This window comes from Podarcis vaucheri (genome assembly GCF_965113315.1).
Source record: "Podarcis vaucheri genome assembly, chromosome: 2".
NCBI lineage: Eukaryota > Metazoa > Chordata > Lepidosauria > Squamata > Lacertidae > Podarcis > Podarcis vaucheri.
This window is the reverse complement of record NC_138760.1, coordinates 111,767,822-111,789,891: the sequence shown is the minus strand read 5'-3', so window position 1 is coordinate 111,789,891 and position 22,070 is coordinate 111,767,822. Positions and strand designations below refer to the sequence as shown.

Genomic DNA, 22,070 nt, shown 5'->3' with positions numbered 1-22,070 from the left:
CTCGGGTTAAGTACTTAATTCGTTGTGGAGGTCCATACTTAACCTGAAACTGTTCTTAACCTGAAGTACCACTTTAGCTAATCGGGCCTCCCACTGCCGCCACGCCGCCGGACAACGATTTCTGTTCTTATCCTGAAGCAAAGTTCTTAACCTGAAGCACTATTTCTGGGTTAGCAGAGTCTGTAACCTGAAGTGTATGTAACCTGAGGTACCACTGTACAGTCGTACAGTGGAAGTCGAACGGAATCCATTCCGGAAGTCCGTTCGACTTCCAAAACGTTCGGAAACCAAAGTATGGCTTCTGATTGGCTGCAGGAAGCTCCTGCAGCCCATCGAAAGCCGCGGAAGTCCCATCGGACATTCAGGTTCCAAAGAACATTCGTAAACACTCACTTCCAGGTTTGCAGCATTCGGAAGCCAAAACATCCGAGTACCAAGGTTTTTAGGGATCCAAAGTCTGACTGTATATGGATGTGTGAAGGAAAGAATTTTCCCCACAGCTGCTGCTCCCCACCCCAAAATGCTGCTTGCCCATCCCAGTCCCTGGCACTCTCCCAATTTTGTTGGGCTCCATCTCCCATCAGCCCCAGCCAGAAGGGTCAGGGATGATGGGAACTGTAGTCCAAAACATCTGGAGGGCACCACGTTGGGGGAAAGGCGTAGCTCAGCTGGCAGAGCATCAGGTTTGAATGCAAAAGGTTCCAGGTTCTGTCTCTGGCTGAGAAAGACTTCTCTGGAGAGCAACTGGCCACCAGTGTGTTCTGTTTATTTATTTCCTATCCCACCCTTCCTCTATAAGGAGCTCAAGAAGATCTACACGGTTCCCTTTCTTATTTTATCCTCGCAACAGGTAGGTTAGGATGAGAAACGGTAGCTGGCTCAAGCTCACAGGGAGCGTTGTGGCTGAGCGGGGATTCGAACCCTGCTCTCCCAGGTCTTAGTCCAACACTCTAACCACTGCACCATGCTGGTTCTCACCACTGAACTGCTGTAGATCAGGGGTCAGCAAGCTAAGGCCCATGGGCCGGAAGCAGCCGGCGGAGGTCATTTGACCTGCCCATGAGCCCCAGACTGAGCTGCCTGCTCTCGCACTGTGCTGAACCGGCGCATTGTGGCGCAGGGACCCACTTCCGCGGCACCAGAAATCACATCTGCGCATGCGCAGACGCTGGAAATCACAGGCATGGGCGCTCATGCACTCGCACAATCCTGCCCACAGAGGGATCTCTGTGGGACCGTTCTGGCCCAGGCAAGATGGCCGCAGGGTCTGTAAGGAAGCAGCCAAGAAGGTGCGTTGGCTAGTGACTAGTGGGGGAGCCAGGCTGGAGTGCGTCTTTCCTTGAATCCGGGCCCCGGCATCTGGAACTATTTCCGCATATAAACTATTTGCAGGGCGGCAGTTCTCCGCTTGTGGCAATCTGAAATGGCCAACAGATATCTCTGTGGTACCCACTCCGTTGCTGAGACAAAAAGTGTTATGTACTGACGTTCTCACCCTGGGCCAGCAGGGGGATACTGTAGATAGTTATGCAAATAAGGGATCGAAAATGACGTTCAGTGATTGGATAGTTTTAGAAAATTGTTACAGTTACGTTGTACTGGAGCTCTATATCAGCAGGCTGACTGAACCCTTCAGTTCAATTCTGTTCTGGCCTGTGAATAAACAAGAACTGTTTGAAGAATCGCTGTGTTGTCTGATATGTTCACCCACAACGTAACAAAAAGTATGGGCACAGGGCGCATGGAGGAGACCCTTCATGAACTCCACAAGGCCCGCCCCGACTCTCGCCAGATTTAGCCCCATCACCCTGCCTCATGTAGCATTCTTAAAATGGTAGCTGAGTGGGGCGTCTGCCTGTATTCCTAGCATGGGGTCACACGGTGTATTTTGCCACACAAACAGAAGAGCGTTGGGATGCTCAAGGAAGCTGCCGGCTGGCCCCCCAGAAGGAAATGCACTACAATCCGTATTGCACTGCAATCTAGATAATTGCCCTAGATGGGAATTCAAAGCAAAAAACGGTTGTGGCAGAAAAGTGACTGGATCTGAGAGAACGTGCTGGTCTCATCTCTCTCTTTTTCTTTTGCTGGCAAACCAGACCCACAGGATCACTTTTGAGTTATCTGGATTTCTAGTAGTGGCTTTGTCTATTAAAAAGGAATGAGGCAAATCCCCTATGATTGATTGCCAGCATGATTTAGAATAATGAAGGTGGATGAAGGATGTCAGGCAGGAAGGGGACTGCCGACTCTGTTGCTAAAGTGTTGGGTCGAATTGTAAATGAGCAGTATCCTTTTTTGTTTTATTTTTTTGGTAGTGAGAGTTACAGTGAAAGTTCTGTAGTTGTTCTCCTTGCAAAAGATACAGGATACCGCATAGGATCAGATGCTGCAACAGACACTGCACTCTTCTTACTCTGTTTTCATTATATTTTGAGTGGTGATGTTGTTGTTGTTGTTGTTGTTGTTACTATTATTATTATTATTATTATTATTATTATTATTATTATTAGATTTGGCAATAGCTCTTGGATAAGCAATAAACGTTTGATTTGATTTTGAGTTATAGATCGCTTTACGTACAAGATCCCCAAAGAGATGTGATGTTCAGAACCTGTCTGGCAACCCGGAAAACAAGTTTGCTTTCCCTTAAGTCAGGCATAGGCAACCTCAGCACTTCAGGTCTTTTGGGACTACAACTCCCATGATCCCTAGCTAACAGGACCAGTGGTCAGGGATGATGGGAATTGTAGTCTCTAAACATCTGGAGGGCCGAGTCTGCCTATGCCTGCCTTAAGTGAAACTACAAGCAAACTTTGAGCCATACCCCAGTTGCTTCTATCTCAGCTATCTAGTTTGGAACTGACATCCTTCCTTTGGGCCTCGTCATCCCCTCTCTCCACCCCTCAAAGAAGCCGTTGCAACACCCATCATCTGCCCTGGTTCTTACTAAAGTTTCCTGTTGCTAGACAGGACTAATAGAAATTATTGAAAAATATTGATCATGGCAACAGATCTTCTTCTTCTTCTTCTTCTTCTTCTTCCTCCTCCTCCTCCTCCTCCTCCTCCTCCTCTTTTCATTTTATTTCCATACTACTTTATATTTTTAAGGGGAGAAAATCTCAAAGCAGTTTACAACCTACATTAAAACAGCAAATAAAACAATCCAGAATAAAACCTTACTGAAGAAACCCGAATAAAAATTATACATTTAAATACAATTAACATTCATTCAAACATAATTAACAGGAAACTAAAATATTATCCTAAACATTTTTTTAAAAAAAACACAGACTACTGCAGAACACACGTTTAGCAGAGCAAAGTTAACAAAAGAATTATCTTAAACATTTCCAAATTAAAGCATCACTAAGTGAAGTCAAATATAAAACAGCATAAGTAGCAAAAGAATAAAATATTCTCATAAGCACAGAACATATCTGCTGCTGTAGCTGCAAATCCTGCCAATGGTGGTTCATGGCCGGGGCTGTGGACGCTCATGCTATATGAGCTGGGTCTGCACCAAAAGGCAATCAAGAGAGACTCTGCCCTCTTCAGCAGGTTCAGCTTTTGTAGCTGGAGTCAATCCGGGCCCTGCGCTCCCAGGCCAGGTAGAAAAACTCCTGTAAGGCAGAAGCAGGTCTTCCAGGACTCACAGCCAACTTAGATGAGCAGTTACAGTGGTACCTCGGGTTACACACGCTTCAGGTTACAGACGCTTCAGGTTACAGACTCCGCTAACCCAGAAATAGTACCTCAGGTTAAGAACTTTACCACAGAATGAGAACAGAAATCGGGTGGCGGCAGCAGGAGGCCCGATTAGCTAAAGTGGCACCTCAGGTTAAGAACAGTTTCAGGTTAAGAATGGACCTCCAGAACGAAATAAGTTCTTAACCCGAGGTACCTCTGTATTAGGAATGTAGAAGGCTGCCTTATACAGTGGTACCTTCAAGGGGCCACTAGGGGCGCATCGGAAGATGGCTGACAATAACATCTCTCCGACCCACACAAGGTAATTAGGAGGCTGTGACGGGAGTAAATAGCCTCCCTACCCCCCCCCCCAAGGATGTGGGGGGGCTGCCCTTGCCTGCTGTGCCCTACACCACCCCCGAATTTGTGGGGATGGGGGCACTAGGCAGAACCCTCCTGTGGATCTCGGGCTCCTGGACGCTGTCTCTGATCCGCGCCTCTAGCTGCAATAACTTCAAAAGAAACAATTAGGAGGAAGCGAATGCACATATTTCAAGGAAGGTGGGGGAGTAAAGACTGCTAACTGAAGAGATCTCTGATAAACAAGACGGGTCGGAGGAACAAGGATAAATCATGAGAAGATCACCAAGGCTCGGTATGGCAAAGGGACTGGATGGGGGAGGGGGAAAAAAACCTTTCCTTTCTTTCCTCTATGTGATTAACCAAGAATCCCCCCCCCGCAAGTCAGAAATGTCATTTTAATGACTTAAGCTGTGGATTTATGTCTGTGTGGAGATAATTTTCTAACCAAAGCATGTTTCAAGAAGATCGTGGAAAGTATAAGAGCTTTGGAATGACACAGTTAAAAATACCGTCGCCATGTTGGCAAGTTCTGTCGGAGGACTTGAGTCTGGAAGGAGGAACAGAGCTGTTTTTATATTGTGGGTGAGACTCCTCAGAGGGACTTAAGAGCGACAGATCTGCGAGATTAATGATGGAAAGAGCGATGTTATTTATGAAAGCGATGATATATGGAAACCATCTTGATATGAGGATTGGACGAACGGAAAAATTCACACAGGATTATAATTGGTGTTTATCTGCTTAAGGAGATTATCAGAAGAGATCATAAAGAAAAAAATAAAAAAATATACGGTCAAGATGAGATGTGGAAACAGCAAGATAAGACTGGATAGAATTATGAACATTATTTGGACTGATTTTGATATTAACGCAGTAGCAAGAAGATGATCGGAATCCCCCTTCGGAACTTGAAATATGGGTCCCCTCAACAAAAATTTAAAATTCGGCTTTGTAATTCGGAATTTATGTGATGTGATTTGATTTGATTGGTCAGCTAATAAAAATTATTTTAAAAAAATAAATAAATTATACAGTGGTACCTTGGTTCTCAAACTTAATCCGTTCCGGAGGTCCTTTCCAAAACCAAGACACACTTTCCCATAGAAAGTAAAGCAAAATGGATTAATCCGTTCTAGACTTTTCAAAACAACCACTAAATCAGCAATTTAACATCAATTTTACTATCTAACGGGACCATGGATCCATAAAATGAAAGCAATAAACAACGTACAGTGGTACCTCAGGTTAAGTACTTAATTCGTTCCGAATGTCCGTTCTTAACCTGAAACTGTTCTTAACCTGAAGCACCACTTTAGCTAATGGGGCCTCCTGCCACCACTGCACTGCCGGAGCATGATTTCTGTTCTCATCCTGAAGCAAAGTTCTTAACCCGAGGTACTATTTCTGGGTTAGCGGAGTCTGTAACCTGAAGCGTATGTAACCCAAGGTACCACTGTACTGCAGTCACACAATCTATCAGTATCTGAACTGGGTTCCACACAGTCACAAAAACAAAACACAAAAGCTGCAAAAACACAAAAGAAATAGCAAAAGCAGACGGACCTCAGCAGAAGTGTGGCACTCAAATTGGAAATGTCACACTCAAAACGGAGCACGTTTGGCTTCTGGAAAACATTCGCAATCCAGAACACTTCTGGGTTTGCAGTGTTTGGGTTCCAAGTTGTTTGAGTACCAAGGTGTTTGAGAACCAAGGTACCACTGTACTTAACTTATTCCTGCATTGCAGGGTGTTGGCCTAGATGACTCTTGGGGTCCCTTCCAACTCTATGATTCTATGACTGAGGCCCTTGGCCCACAGCGCTCAGAATTGTCTACATTGATTTGGCAGTGGCACTCCAGGGTTTGAGGCAGTGGATCTTCCCATCCCCACCTGGAGATACCAGGTATTGAACCGGCAGCCTTCTGGATATTGCTGGATAATGAATCGCTATACTGTGCTGTGTTGGACCTTCATTTGAGCTCTTTTTCCAACTGAAAAGCATTGAAGAGCGTGCAAGCAAGCAATCCTCTTGCACAAGCCGGAACAAGTTAGACCAGGGGTCAACAAACTTTTTCAGCAGGGGGCCGGTCCACTGTCCCTCAGGCCTTGTGGGGGGCCGGACTATATTTTGGAGGGGGGAAATGAACGGATTCCTATGCCCCACAAATAACCCAGAGATGCATTTTAAATAAAAGCTGACCCAAAACACCCACCCACCCCACTCTCACATGAAAACAAAGACCACCACAGCCAACCACAAATGAATAACCACACCCTAGGCCAACCCCAACCTCTCTCGCCACCAAAGGAACACAAGCGAACAGCAAAGAACCTGCACAAGCAACGCTGACACCAAACCCTACATATAGTAAGTAAAATAGAAACACCGCCACCCGACCCCACCCCCACCCATCTCCCCCCCCTCCACCTCTTTCCCCCTTTTCTTCCTAATGTCTCGACAAATGACACTGATTTGTAAAAATGTTCCATGGGGGGGAAATACGAGAGAAATATTGCACACGCTTTTGTAAATCAAGAAAATCTTTAATAAAATAAATAAATAAAATAAAATAAAAGCACACATTCTACTCATGTAAAAAAACACCAGGCAGGCCCCACAAATAACCCAGAGATGCATTTTAAATAAAAGGACACATTCTACTCATGTAAAAACACGTCCGTGAGCCAGATTTAGAAGGCGATTGGGCCGGATCCGGTCCCCAGGCCTTAGTCTGCCTACCCACGAGTTAGACAGAAATGAAACCATGGGCAAGACTACAGAATGTCTGTTGGTGATTGCTAGTCTGAAATTACTTATTATTGCTGCTGTTTATTGAATTTATAACGCTAATGCAGCAGTTCACCCTTGGAGGTGCCGTCCGCTGTCTCTCTCGAGACAGATGGATGCCAACAGTGATTGGCATCCCGCCTTTCCTCCCCACAGATCCCAGGGTGGCAAGCAAATGCACCATTTAACAATAAAAATGGAGCAGCAATATTCTGAAACTGCTAAAACACGCTAAAAGCAATTTGCATTTAAAAATATCTAAAAGCCGTTTCAGTTAAAAACATTCTGTCAGAAACTGCACTTATAAACACCATTCTATCCAACGTTTATGGGGGGAACAGGAATACTTTCAAGTTCTTCATGCAAGTTAATAATGATGGAGACAGGCAAACCTCACTAGGGAGGGCATTCCACAACCGGGGAGCCACCACTAAAAAGGCCCTGTCGCAGTTAATCATCAACCAGGCAGCCCCCAGTGGCAGGACCATCCGCAAGACCTCACCTGGTGATTACAGTGGTACCTCAAGTTACAGATGCTTCAGGTTACAGACTCCGCTAACCCAGAAATAGTACCTCAGGTTAAGAACTTTGCTTCAGGATGGGAACAGAAATCGCGCGGCGGTGGCGGGAGGCCCCATTAGACAAAGTGGTACCTCAGGTTAAGATCAGTTTCAGGTTAAGAACAGACCTCCAGAACAAATTAAGTTCTTAACCTGAGATACCACTGTATAGTGTCCAAGATGGTTGATAAAAGATGGATAACTTTTTACTTTGTATAAGGGATTGGATTTGGCTTTCCGGACTGTTTAATTGGTCCTTAAAATTCCACAATCTGTGTAGCTGCTCAGCTGAGGTTATGATAATGGCCACAAATATGAAGTATAATGGTTGCAAAGGATACAACTTTGGTGACGGTTGTTGGGAGACAAAATGGTGGCTGGAGAGTTGACAACAGAGTCACCTTTCCTTGTTCTTCTGTTTCAACCCCAGGTTTCTAATCCTAGGAAGAAATGCAAGAAGAAAAAATACGTTAACTCTGGGACAGTAAGTATGTGGGATGTTATGTTCTTCTCCTCTCCCCCCACCTTGAATTGCTAAGCGCCAGCTCCAGTTGCTGAAGGGTCTGGCTTGAACCTGTAAGACGAGGGATAGAAAATCTCATGGCTTTCCAGATGTTGCTGGACTACAACTCCCATCAGTCCTCAACCACTGTGGATCAGGGATGATGGGACTTTGAGTCCATCAGCATCTAGAGGAGTGTAGGTACCCTAATCTGCCGCAGAGCATAGATGATCTGGTGGACTGGAGTGGGTTGCTAAGATTCCTGTGTTATTTTGGGAGGCGGGACAAAAATTCCCACCGGTACCACCAGTCCTTCCTTCTGGTCACAGGGGAAGCTGATCTGGATCAGGACGGAGTGGGCAGAGGTTTAAAGCCCTCTTTCCCCTCCCCCCAGGGTCCAGATCCGCCCCCCCACATCACCAACTTCTTATTTACGTTTCCAAAAGTGGTTTGCACAGTTGCTCATTGGGTGAACCGTGTCACACGCCATGCATTGAAAACACACGGGGAGAAATTCAGTTCAGCACTATGGCGAATTTTCTGCCCGTGCAAGCTTTTCTGGTTGCCGGATGGAATGATCCCTCCCCCCCGTCCCTTAGGCTGTTCTGGGGGTTCCCCTGACCTTCCCAAGCCATTTTGGGAGGGGCGGAGAGGGGTGGAATGCCCCGTTGAGCTGGCAGATACCCTTCTGTGGGTTTCCACTGGCAGGACTCGGGAGCTGAACACAGTAGGGAGTTTAGAAATGGAAGGGCAATCCCACAAATTTTCTCTATCACAAATACCCTCAATCTTTTAGGGGGGAAGCAAGCTTGTTGTGCAAGGTCAACCGTAATTCTGCAACCTGAATTTGCCAGCATGTGATCATATCCCACTCCCAAAATAGCAACGGTCTAGAACAGGGGTCTGCAACCTTTAAGACAAAAAGAGCCACTTGGACCCGTTTCCGAAAAAACAAACAAACTGGGAGCCGCAAAACTCGTCATTATAAAAATAACTTTTTTGTCACTTTTTATTATTTCTTTGTTTGACCCCTCAGAATTACTCCTCCTCATAGAAATAAACATTAAATTAACAAGTTCCCTTTTTGTGTGTGTGTGTTCACTCACCTTCAAAACAGTGACCAGCGTACATGCCCCCTTTCAATGCAGTGACCAGCGTACATGCCCCTTGCATGGGCCCCCATGCGACGTCACAGCCAGTACAGCGCCCGCCACAGTGGGGAGTGTCGGGGCGCACAATGTGCCTCCTCCCCTTGCTAGTATCCGCCCTGGAGCCGCGGCAAAGGTGTAAAAGAGCCACGTGCGGCTCCGGAGCTGCAGGTTGCAGACCCCTGGTCTAGAAGCACCTTTAGGCTGCTACAGAACAGAGCCTCCAAGCTGCCTTTCTGACTACATGCGTTTCACATGTTGTTTTTTTCTGCCTGTCTCTGTTTCCGGTAGGTAACGCTGCTGTCCTTCGCAGTGCAGTCGGAATACACCTTTGTCGACTACATTCGAGGCGGGTGCGTTGGTTGAAAAGCTTGGGTGCCTCCTTGGGGCCCTGAATCTGGAGGGCCAGGGGCTGGCTGCCCTGTTATTGATGGATGGAATGCCCATCTTTCACCCTAAGGTCCCAGGGTGGGTTACAACACTGAAATGCCACTTTGCAATACGATATTAAGTCCTGAAGGACCTACATTGGCTCCCAGTACGTTTCCGAGCACAATTCAAAGTGTTGGTGCTGACCTTTAAAGCCCTAAACGGCCTCAGCCCAGTATACCTGAAGGAGCATCTCCACCCCTATCATTCGACCCGGACACTGAGGTCCAGCTCTGAGGGCCTTCTGGCGGTTCCCTCACTGCGAGAAGTGAGGTTACAAGGAACCAGGCAGAGGGCCTTCTTGGTAGTGGCGCCCGCTCTGTGGAACACCTTCCCATCAGATGTCAAGGAAATAAACAACTATCTGACTTTTAGAAGACATCTGAAGGCAGCCCTGTTCAAGGAAGTTTTTAATGTTTGATGTTTTATCAATTATTCTTCTCATTATTATTCTGTTGGGAGCCACACAGAGTGGCTGGGGAATCCCAGCCAGATGGGCAGGATATAAATAATGAAATTCTTCTTCTTCTCATTATTATTATTATTAGTCATTTAAAACAACTTACCATTTCAGAAATATCTATCCTAAAAATATATTCCAAAATTATACACCTCAAGCATCAAAAGCCAAGGTAAAGAGGTTCGTCTTCGGCATTCTCCGAAAGGTGTATAAAGAAGGTGCAGACACGCTTCTGCGGGGAGTTCCACAGCTTAGGGGCCACCATGGAGAAGGCCCTCTCGCAGGTCACCACTCCCACGCCCAAGCCTCTGATGGCAGAGGAACTACCAGCAGTGCCAATCTCAGCACCTGAGAGGATCTGTAGGGAAGGAGGCTGGGCTTCAGATATTTGGTCTCTGAGTTGTTTAGAGCTTGAAGCACCAACGCCAGCCTTCACAGCTTCTCGGGTATTGCCCAGGAGGAGACTAGACAAGGGTGGGCTAGGCAGGAAGGCAGAACAAGACAAGCGTGTGAAGCATTGAGAGAATAGCATGCCTGAAGTCTGGCAGAGACCTTTGAGGTTGGGGCTCTGATTTTGGGGTACTGGCAGGAGACCAAAGGGCGCTGGTGGGATTAACCTATGAGGAAGAACACAGCTAAGGGCATTTTGGGGGGCTCGCAAGAATGATAGCATCCATTTCTCTCTCTCCTCCATCCCACCCCTTAGGACACAGCTGAATTTCACCGTCGCCATTGATTTCACCGCCTCCAACGGTGAGTGCAGCACAGCCCTGAGTCGCTATGGGAACAGAGGGAGAGTTTAGCTGCCGGTAACCAGGCAGCCGAGGACCCTTGGGCTAAAGGCAGATCTTTAACCTTCCACCTCTGTGGGGTTGCCTGCCCCCGCTCTCAAATGTGGGGCTGTGGGAATCCTCCCACAAAGAACTTCCACACTTCCATACCAGAGTTTGGTCACAGGACAGGGTGAGGGGAGAGAAATGCCATTGTCCCAGTGTCTGAGGAGTCAAGGAAGAGGGGAATTCACCTGTGGGAGAATGAAGTGGAAGTATTAGGCCAAGTATTGGGACGCGGGTGGCGCTGTGTGTTAAACCACAGAGCCTAGGGCTTGCCGATCAAAAGGTCAGTGGTTCGAATCCCCGCGATGGGGTGAGCTCCCGTTGCTCGGTCCCTGCTCCTGCCAACCTAGCAGTTCAAAAGCATGTCAAAGTGCAAGTAGATAAATAGGTACCGCTCTGGCAGGAAGGTAAACGGTGTTTCCGTGTGCTGCTCTGGTTCACCAGAAGTGGCTTAGTCATGCTGGCCACATGACTTGGAAGCTGTACGCCAGCTCCCTCGGCCAATAAAGCAAGATGAGTGCCACAACCCCAGAGTTGTCCGCGACTGGACCTAATGGTCAGGGGTCCCTTTACCTTATTAGGCCAATCAAGGTGCCATTGAGGAGAAGAAGGAAAGTATGAAGAGCTACCCAAGGTTCTGTGAATTCCCAGAGGAGGGAGAGAGCCAAGCCAAGCCAAGATGGCGGAGGGTTGCTGGCTTTTTGACATGGGTTTCCGAATGCTGTGTGTACGGCCTGTGGGAAGCCGTGGGGCTGAATTGCTGGGGGAATGGGGTTGTGGGATTCTGGAGGCTGACCAAATGCCTTTTCACAGGGATTCCCTCCCAGCCCACCTCCCTCCATTACATGAGCCCCTACCAGCTCAGCTCCTACGCCATGGCTCTGAAGGCCGTTGGAGAAATCATCCAGGACTACGACAGCGACAAGCTTTTCCCGGCCTACGGCTTCGGAGCCAAAGTCCCGCCAGACGGCAAGGTGTCCCACCAGTTCCCTTTGGTAGGTGGGAAACCCCCCAGTTGCAATGATAAGAGGGGTCTGATGTGTGTATGGCCCCAGATTCAATCCCTGGTGTCTCCATTTGCTCGCATCTGGAGTAGCAAACATACTGCCAAGTCAGATAGGGCAAAACTGGGCTAGAGGGATCATTGTCCTGATTTATGAGGCAGTTTTTTTGCATACCTGCGGAGTCGGGTCTTAGGGAAATCTCTGTGGGTTAAACCACAGAGCCTAGGGCTTGCCGATCAGAAGGTCAGCGGTTCGAATCCCCGCGATGGGGTGAGCTCCCATTGTTCGGTCCCAGCTCCTGCCAACCTAGCAGTTCGAAAGCACGTCCAAGTGCAAGTAGATAAATAGGTATCGCTCCGGCGGGAAGGTAAATGGCGTTTCTGTGTGCTGCTCTGGTTCACCAGAAGCAGCTTAGTCATGCTGGCCACATGACCCGGAAGCTGTACACCGGCTCCCTCGGCCAATAAAGCGAGATGAGCGCCGCAACCCCAGAGTTGGTCACGACTGGACCTAATGGTCAGGGGTCCCTTTACCTTTACCTTACCTGGATCGTTGTATTCCCCAGAGGTTCACAAGCTGAGCTCCATGGACCATTAATGGTCAGTGAGCTCTGTTGAGGTGATTTGTGGAAAGGCTTTGGAACAGTCAAGCCATTTGTACCTAGTTTTGTGCTTGATTTTCTTTTCCCCCTGACAACGGAGATCAAGACTGTCTTAACCAGAGCCAGATTGACCAGCCTGGGACTCTGGATTTTCATAATATATAGTTTTCCCTTTAAAATATGCTAGTCAAAGAGGCTGTTCTCAGAACACCTTGGCCCCTGACTTTCCTAATACGGTACTGGTTTTGAGAACGAACCTCCATTGTCTCCCAAGATGGATGCCATCAACAACAGCAACAACAATTTTGTATGGATCATTTTGATGTTTTATTTTATATTGTTGAAAACCACTTAGAAGTGTTTGGTTTTTGGTGCTGTTTTTTTCCTCCTTGCTTTTTTTTGTACATTCAAACAGTATATAAATGCTGTCAAATAATTTGATAAATCAGTGATGGCGGCACCATGGTTAAGTACATGGTTTGCCAAGACATCTCACCCTAGGAACTTTGCAGTGGGGCAGGGGGAGTTAGAGAACTACCATTACATAGACCCCAAAAAGAAATTCAGAGTGTGTAGTCAAGACTTGCTGCTTGCTCTCTGTAATGACACCTGGTGGATCTGCAAGAGCAAGAAGATTCAAGGTTGTTGCCAATAACTACGTTCGCTGCAACACACAACACACTCCACTTCTGAGCCACTGCAGAAGCCTTTGCCCTACTGTAAGTAGCAAGCATGTTACAACGCAACAACAAACCAGGCAGGCAGCCTTATAGGGGACATTGATATCCATCAAACCAGCTTTTTAAAAAACCCACTCTGTATCTCCCTTTGTATTATGAAGTGAATTGCCTAACCTGCATCCATAGTTACCCAACTGTTCACATCCAACTCTTGTCTTCGTTTTCCTTCTCCTTTGCTCCAGTTACTGGTCAGTGCTGCATTCCTTTTCAAGACTAGCACAGGTGATGGGATGCAGTGATGAGTTTGTGGCAGAACTCCAGGGCTCAGGCCTCTAACCTGTTTCCAACGCCAAGTTTTATCTCTGGATTGTGCAGAACAGACACATGTCCCTCTCCACCAAATAAATGAAGCCCCTTGCTCACTGTTCTGTGGTTAGTGGGGCAGGTCTTCCAGCTCAGGGTTTGTCTTCCAACAGAGGTTCCTTAATCGCCCCTTTCTAAAAGTTTAGTAGTGGTGGAAGGATCCTTAATATTGTTTTGCTCATCACCTGTTTTCTATGGCTTTTAGTGCTTACAGTATGAAACATGCCACAGGTATCAACAAATGCGTGTGACCGAGCTTCTTTAGAAAAACCAGATTGTGGGGAGGGAAGGAAGCTTAACTTTTTTACACGCACACAAAGTCTCCATTCCTCATGCCTCTAAATACTTCTTAAATGCGTAAAGACAGCCGTAGCTACAGGCGAGCTAGCCGGGTATTTTGCCCTGGGTGAAGCCTCCAGAGGGGCGCCATTGAGTCTCCCAGCCTGTGTGTGGCAGGGGTGCCAAACTGGGTCTTTAACCCGGGTGAAAGAAAGCCTAGTTTCACACCTGGCAAGGAATTATCTGCTAAGGACTGGGGGGGGGGGGAATCACACTTCCTAAATAGGGAAGTCAGCCCAGTTTGCACTGCCTTCAATAAAGCACACCTGATCCAAACTCTGGAGCTGGGATTGCTGCCGGCTGAGCTGTCCTAAGCCCGATAGAGGGAAAGCAAGCCTTTGAAATAAGAGTTTTCAATGCCATCCTTTTGGCAAGCATTAGTTCCATTAGGTTAGTTTCCAAGCTGAAAAGGGGCTCATCCCGACTTCCCTTTGCCCTGGACGCTCTCTCGGGAAAACAAGCAATTTGCCATTTGTTCTGATTCAGAGGTAAATAGAGTGTTCTCGGGGGGAAAGCTGCAGAGCAAACGCAAATCCACTCGGACCCAGAAGGCACTTTCTAGGCACGGAACCAGCAGAAGTGTGGACAAGCTCAAAGTTAGGGTCCAGCATAAGTCCCCACTGCCTGGTCCAATCCCTGCCACTCCCTGCTTTTCAGGGCTTATGCTAGAGTAAGGTCCACTGGTCTTTATATACCGCATTTTTTGCTCTATAAGATGCACCAGACCACAAGACGCACCTAGTTTTTGGAGGAGGAAAACAAGAAAAAAAAATATTCTGAATCTCAGAAGCCAGTACAGCAAGAGGGATCGCTGCACAGTGAAAGCAGCAATCCCTCTTGCTATTTTGGCTTCTGGGATAGCTGTGCAGACTGCATTGGCTCCATAAGACGCACACACATTTCCCTTTACTTTTTAGGAGGGAAAAAGTGAGTCTTATAGAGCAAAAAATACGGTATATTAATTTTTTAACATATCATTTTCAACAATTATTAAACATACTCTCAGGGGTTTTATATCTTATACAAGTTTTTTTACTTCCAGCGATCACATCTGAAAATTTTCCAATCTCTTCACTTAATTTACATTTCTTACTTTCACTATTACATTTAAATATCATAACTAATGTCTCTCTTCTTTGCAATGTTTCATATATTTCTCCTTACAAACTTCTTGTAGTCCTACTAGCGTAATTTGTTGATTACTGTTGCTCTTCAAATAATTCGTATATTTCTTCCAATCTTCTGTAAATCTCTGGTCCCGCAGATTTCGAATCCTTCCTGTCATTTTATCCAATTCTGCGTAGTCCATTAATTTTGTCTGCCATTCTTCTTTCGTCGGTATTTCTTCTTGTTTCCATTTCTGGGCCAACAATACTCCTGCCGCTGTTGTTGCATATAAAAACAATTTAACATCTTGTCTATTAATATCCTCACTTAAGGTCCACTAGTCTTAGCTCTAGCTAAGCCAGGATTAGGGAGCTCCACTGGTATAGCCCGGCGGTGGTAGGAACTGGGTGGCTGAGCCAGAAATCCACCAGATCCTATCTTGCAGATCTCGGCTTTGGGTTCACCTGTTACTGGCTGTTGTTGTTGTTGTTGGGGTTATCTTGGCAAAAAATATCCATTTACCTCCCTTCCTATAAAATATGTCGTGTTTGCTAAACAGCACTGTTCTTTCCTTAGAATCACAACCCAGACAACCCCAGCTGCGAGGGCATCGAGGGAGTGCTGGAATCTTATTTCCACAGCTTACGCACAGTGCAGCTATACGGACCCACCAACTTTGCGCCAGTCATCAACCAGGTGGCACGGTAAGTGGGCACTGGAAAAGGTCCTGCCCTCTTTCCTTTTGGGAGCCTTGCGTTGGGCTGGGGGCAGAACATCTCTGAGTTGGTCTTTCCAAGACACAGTTGTTGCAACACCCAGACCAAAGTCACCTCTGCCTTCAAAGGACCCCAGTCTGGCTCCAGGGCTTGCATGTTTTCAATGGCACCTTAGGGAACATCCCCTGTTGCCCGGCCGATCCGAGCAGCACGATTTGAACCAGTGAGGACAGCGGTGGAGAAAGGTGGAGGAACCGCCAACCCAAACCTTCTCGGTAGTGGTGCCCTCCCTGTGGAACACCCTCGCTTCAGATGTCAAGGAGATAAGGAATTACGCAACTTTTAGAAGACATCTGAAGACAGCCCCGTATCGGGAGGTTTATAACGTTTGATGTTTTTAATTATGGTTTTAGATACACTGCAAGCCGACCAGAGTGGCTTGGGAAACGCAGCCAGATGGGCGGGGTATAATAATAATAATACTACAGTGGTACCTCGGGTTAAGAACTTAATTCGTACTGGAGGTCCGTTCTTAACCTGAAACTGTTCTTAATCTGAGGTACCACTTTAGCTAATGGGGCCTCCCGCTGCCGCTGCACAATTTCTGTTCTCATCCTGAAGCAAAGTTCTTAACCCGAGGTACTATTTCTGGGTTAGCGGAGTCTGTAACCCGAAGTGTCTGTAACCTGAAGCATCTGTAACCTGAAGTACCACTGTAATAATCATGCCCTCTGTTTCAACTCTCCGGCTGAGAACTCTGTTTGCTTGGCGGGCAGAGCTCCATAGTGCAGTGGGAAACGGTGAAGAAGCAAGGCATGTCTTTGTCCTCTCGACTCTCCCTCTTCCTCAGGTTGGCAGCCCAGGAGACCGACGGGTCCCAATATTACGTCCTGCTCATCATCACGGACGGAGTCATCTCTGACATGCTGCAAACCAAGGAAGCCATTGTCAGCGTGAGTCCAAACTCTGTCTTTCCATGCTAGGAGAGGGGTGGGGAAGAAAAGGAACACCCTCAAGACTTAAGGGGAGGCATGAAAGCCGGTCACCAGCAGCTCCCAATGTCACCTTAAATGCCTTCTTGAAGAAACCGGTGGTCTCCACCTGCCCTCACCGCCTTCTCGATTGAATTTGCAGTAAAGTGGTGAACACAGAATTCCTCATTGCCCACCCCCCCAAACCCCATAAAAGGCCTTCTTTACATAAACGATGGTGCGGACATTAACCACCGGCAGAATAAGGCTGAGAGGTCCCAGTTGTGCTGAAGGGTAAACAGCTTTGCAGCCAAGATACTTAGCAATGTCTACTGCGCATTGCTGTTGTATGTAACATGTTTTTGCATGTGTGCATACATAGCTGCAAATGTGTGGGTTTAGATTAGTCCAGGGCTCCTTGTGGCCTTGATCTGGATCTGCAAGGCTAAACACCATGCGGGCATAGCTGTCAACGTTTCCCTTTTTTAAAGGGAAATTCCCTTATTCCCAATAGGATTTCCCTTTAAAAAGGAGGAAAGGTTTTTTTTAAAAAAAAAAAATATTTATTAAGATTTCAAGAGCAAAAAATTACACAAAAGACAATGAAAAATATAAAGAGAAAAGAGAAAAAACATACAAAATGCAAAGTATAGAAAAAATATATATATAAAAAAAACCCTTAGAAACAAATTTATCCTTCCGTATCTTACATTTCATTTCCTTACTTTCCTGACCTCCTCTCACCTCCCTTTTTTGTATTCTGGTTCAATTGGTTATTTCAGCAATTCCTTTCCCTCTTTGTCTTAGTCCTTTAACTTAATGTGTTATAACTTTAAATTCTCACCTATTAACCAGCCATTTTTTCATACAGCTTTATGACATTGCTGCTAGAACCACTTAATTTCATTCTGACATCATTCTAACATTCATTAAAGTTGACAGCTATGCATGTGGGGGAAAGTTGACAGCTACGCATGTGGGATGCATCTCAGACAATGTGGTTCTCCCCACAGGCCTCGTCTTTGCCAATGTCTATCATCATCGTGGGAGTAGGGCCGGCTGATTTTCTGGGTAAGTGTTGCCCTGATCCAAGATGTGTGATGGGCCAATGATGGGAATTGTGTTGGGTGGGCCTGGACCAACCCGGTCCGACAGGGTGACACAACGACAAAGTCGGTGACTTGCTATGCTTCAGCACTTCGCACAAAGCACAAAGCGGCGAGAGGGCCACCACCAAAGGCCATGCTGCGAGGCCGATGACTAGGCCTTGTGGAGCTGGGTTGCATGCAGGGAAGAGGGGCTTTTGTAGGTACCCTGTACTTGGGCAGCGACCCAAGGAGGAGGGCAACGAATCTTAGCAGTAATTCATTCTTGTGTGATCCTCAGCTATGGAAGAGCTGGACGGAGATGAAGTGCGAGTCTCCTCCAGGGGGCGCTATGCTGAGAGAGACATTGTGCAGGTAACTCTTTTCCAGAGAGCATGGATGGATCAGCAATGCCAAAGGGTGGTGGTGGGGTTTGGGGGGGCGGGATCTGGCCAAGCACCCACCCCCTTCTCTCTCTTTCCGCCCAGTTTGTGCCATTCCGGGATTACGTGGACCATTCTGGGAACCACGTCTTGAGCATGGCACGCCTGGCAAAGGACGTCCTGGCAGAAATCCCCGAGCAGCTCCTCTCCTACATGAAGACCCGCGACATCAAGCCCCTTTCTGCTAGTCCGCAGTAGTTCCGCCCTCTGCCATAGCCTGAGCCAATGAGGGTGTTCCGCTCCGGCTGGGACTGAGACAACTCCTACTAATTGGGCAACGTTGGCTGTCCCCAATGGGCCGGGTGGCTGGGACAGCTCTGTGGGAGGTGGGCTGGGGCGTGACCTCCCTGCCTCGCACAGGTGCCCTCGGAGATGCCAGCACAAAAGCATGAACCCACCCAGAATCTCCCAAGGGATGGCACCAGAGTTCACAAACCAGCCCTTGGCAAGGGGCACGGACCAGGAAGGAGTTCGGAAGGAAGCCTGCATTTCGCGGAGGGCAGCCAGGGACGATGTTTTTCTTCAGGTTCGCTAAATAAGGCGCCACCGAGTTCTGTTTCTGCCTGGTTATCGACAATAAACCATCCTTGGTCCCAGGTTCTCTTGCGTGCGTGTGTTGTTGTTGTGTCAATGAGGGATTGTGGAAACCATGCCTTGTGAGGAACGGTTGAGGCAGTTGGGTATGATTAGCCCAGATAAGAGACGACCGAGAGACGATTTGATAGCCATCTTCAAATATCTGAAGGGCTGTCAAATGGGAGGTGGAGTGCGCTTGTTTTCCGCTGCTCTGGAAGGTAAGACCCGAACCGATGGGTTCAAATGACAAGGAAGGAGATTCCCACTAAACATCAGGAAGAACTTTCTGGCGGCAAGAGCTGTTTGAAAGTGGAACGGATAATAATAATAATAATAATAATAATAATAATAATAATAATAATAATTTATTATTTGTACCCCGCCCATCTGGCTGGGATTCCCCAGCCACTCTGGGCGGCTTCCATAGAAACCAAAAAACACTAAAATATCATACCTTAAAAACTTCCCTGAACAGGGCTGCCTTAAGATGTCTTCTGAATGTCAGGTAGTTGTTTATTGTTTTGACATCTGATGGGAGGACGTTCCACAGGGCGGGCACCAAAGAGGCAAAAATAGTTGTAATATTTCATTTAACTTTTCAGAGTCCAACATCATCTGTTTTTAAAAGAAATATAAATACTTCAACATTGGGCAATATATTGGTTTGGTGTAACTACAAATGTTATGCAGTTTCAGTCTTCTTTAAGGTATGGACTTGAAAACAAAATAATTATTGAGGTGGAGTTGGAATGTATTCCTCAGTTCCATTGGAAGGTGGCGGACTCTCCTTCGTTGGAGGGATTTAAAACAGAGGTCGGGTGGCCATCTGTCAGGGATTCGTTAGCTGTGATTCCTGCACTGCTGGGGTTGGACTAGATGACCCTCAGGATCCCTTCCAACTTTACAAAGTTCTATAATTCTATGATGTTACAGGGTAGTTGTCCCAGTGGGGTGAACCAGCTGTGGGGTTGTGGCTTTCTGCCATCTCAGGCTATGCTTCCCAGTTAAAGACCAGCTCAAGAGTTAGGCCTAGTAAAGTTGCAGGGCTTTTTAAAGATTCAGTTTACTGATAGCAACAACACCACAGCCCCAAGTACAAAATGAATTGCTAATCTGATGAAGCCACCGGGATGTGGGGATTTTGGACAAGAAAACACAGCACTGGCAACAGAGGCAAGGAAGGCAAAAGTTATTTTCTTCATTTAATAGCTTAATTCAGAAAAGATCAGAACTTAGGCTAGAAACATATACCAGACCGTGGTAACATTTTAAAAGGCACACAGTTTTCTAGCCACACAGGCACCTGCTTTTCCAAGCCCTTTGAAACAGAAGCTTCTTCCATGGCCAGAGCCCAGGCCAAATATCCCATTTGCCCAATGGCACCTCGAGAACAGCAACTGAACACTGCTGGGTTGTTCTTTTGCAGACTAAGGATATACCCACCATACTATGAAAGCACATGAAACGCATATGGCTTTCACACACAAACAACATTGGGAACTATAGTTTGCCCCTCAGCAGTGCTACAATTTCCAGCACCTTTAACAAACCTCAGTTCCTAGGATTCCTTGGTGGGGGAGCCCATGTGCTTGAAATGTTTGGTGTGGCTCTGACCTAAGTTTTAGGACAAATCTTTCATTTCCCTGACAGATGGGGAAACCCTGATATTGTAAGCCTATAAGCTAGGAGCTTCTTTCCACCGATGCAGCAATTCTCCAGCCCCCTAAGACTCTCCAGGAGGGATATTTCGGTGCACAGCAGCGGCAGCGGCCCAGCCTGGTGAGGCTCAATTGTTTGAAGCCAGCAAGCAGATGGGAAGGGAGTATTCCCGCGGCAGGGCGTTTGGCCTACTTTATCTCTGCTCTCAGGAAGCGAAAGCGCAGCCCAGGGCTGAGCCTGCCTGAATAAAACATGGAACAGCAGAAGCTGGCAGGATGCCTCCGCTCATCTGATCCAGCGGGAGGGCCACCTTTCAAAGGCTTCCCATCATCGCCATCACCCCCCACTCCTCCCACATCCCTGGCTGGGGGTCCACCTTTTGTCTTTGGCCAAGAAGGTGCAGGTAACTCGGGGAGGGGCTAGATTCCTGGGCAGTTTCTCGTGAAGGGCAGGCAGTATGCTTAGCAAACGGCCTTGGCAGTGTGTAAACCCTTAACTGCGTGGGAAGCAATGATGGAAGGTGACCTGATAGGACAGAAAGCAAGGAGGCCAACAGCAGGGGGCACCGCAGAGCCAATGACAGGCACTGCCAACCAAGGGTGTGTTCACACTACCACTGACCCTGTTAAGTTGTGGGTGAACATATCAGACGACACAGCGATTCTTCAAACAGCTCTTGTTTATTCATAGGCCAGAACAGACCTGAACTGAAGAGTTCAGTCAGCCTGCTTATATAGAGCTCCAGTACAACGTAACTGTAACAATTTTCTAAAACTATCCAATCACTGAACGTCACTTTCAATCCCTTATTTGCATATGTGGACCTGAGTGAAAACTATCCCCCTGCTGGCCCAGGATGAGGACTTCAGTACATAACAGACCCCACACCCAGTGTGCTGCCACGGCTAGTTTTTCAAGCCACATTCACACGGTGTTTGCCACAGTCTACATCGGTCCTGGACTTTCTTGACAAATATTGTTGTCGGATGTGTGTGTTTTCCCCTCAGACCAGCTTCAATCCAGCTGGAAAATTTAAGCCCCACTCACTTTGGGCTTCCTCACAGTGTGAATGTTTATTTGAGACGGCCGTTGTGCATGCACAGACGACAGCTTCCTTTGTGCTGTGCATCCCAAACACCTGAAAGCCAGCCTGGTGGGCGTGGTTTGGAGTAAATGGCCCAACTGGGACCCATGCTGGGCCAAATTTGACCCATGGGCTTGGGGAGTCCTACTCTAGGTTGACCCAATGGCCTGACTGTAAAAGGCAGTATCTTATGTTCTAATGACTATAAATAGGAACTAAGAACAGGCTAGAGTGACAAAGAGCTGTCTCTTCTTGTTCTAGAGAAACCTCAATTTGTGGGGAAGGAGGATGATTCACATAGAGAAAGACAGTCTGATCCTACATTTGCCTGGCATTAGTCACCACCACCAAAATGGCCACTTTCAGTTAGAAACAGGACATTCCGCCTTAGCGTCATTATGACGAGGGTACCTTGGTTCCATGGCAACTGGTGTAAGCAGAAAATGAAGACCTCTGGGTGAATATAGGAAGTGGCCACAAATGTTAAGAATGGCCAGCAAGGCTGCTTTTAGGAACTAACAAGGAATTTCTAGAGCTGCCTAGTTACAGCCGCCTAGAAAAGTCTTCCTTAAAGAGATATCCAAGGAGAAAGAGCGTTCATAGATTTCTCCCAGGTCAGTCCTGAGTTCGCCTAAGTTTCTGGATTTTCCAACAAAATAAGTTTG

General features: G+C 47.1%; 1 protein-coding gene across 6 annotated transcripts in view; it reads left to right on the top strand.

The window, feature by feature from the left end:
• CPNE9 (copine family member 9) overlaps positions 1–18,683 on the top strand; it is a 62,165-nt gene extending 43,482 nt beyond the window's left edge. For all 6 annotated transcript variants that reach the window (XM_082210024.1, XM_082210027.1, XM_082210025.1 and 3 more), the window contains 9 exons: positions 7,833–7,886; positions 9,344–9,405; positions 10,648–10,694; positions 11,591–11,772; positions 15,448–15,575; positions 16,438–16,540; positions 17,572–17,629; positions 17,945–18,018; positions 18,132–18,683. In XM_082210024.1, the coding sequence (XP_082066150.1) occupies positions 7,833–7,886; positions 9,344–9,405; positions 10,648–10,694; positions 11,591–11,772; positions 15,448–15,575; positions 16,438–16,540; positions 17,572–17,629; positions 17,945–18,018; positions 18,132–18,284 (861 nt within the window). In that variant the 3' untranslated portion in view covers positions 18,285–18,683. The remainder of the gene's footprint in view (positions 1–7,832; positions 7,887–9,343; positions 9,406–10,647; positions 10,695–11,590; positions 11,773–15,447; positions 15,576–16,437; positions 16,541–17,571; positions 17,630–17,944; positions 18,019–18,131) is intronic.
• Positions 18,684–22,070: the final 3,387 nt, after the last annotated feature.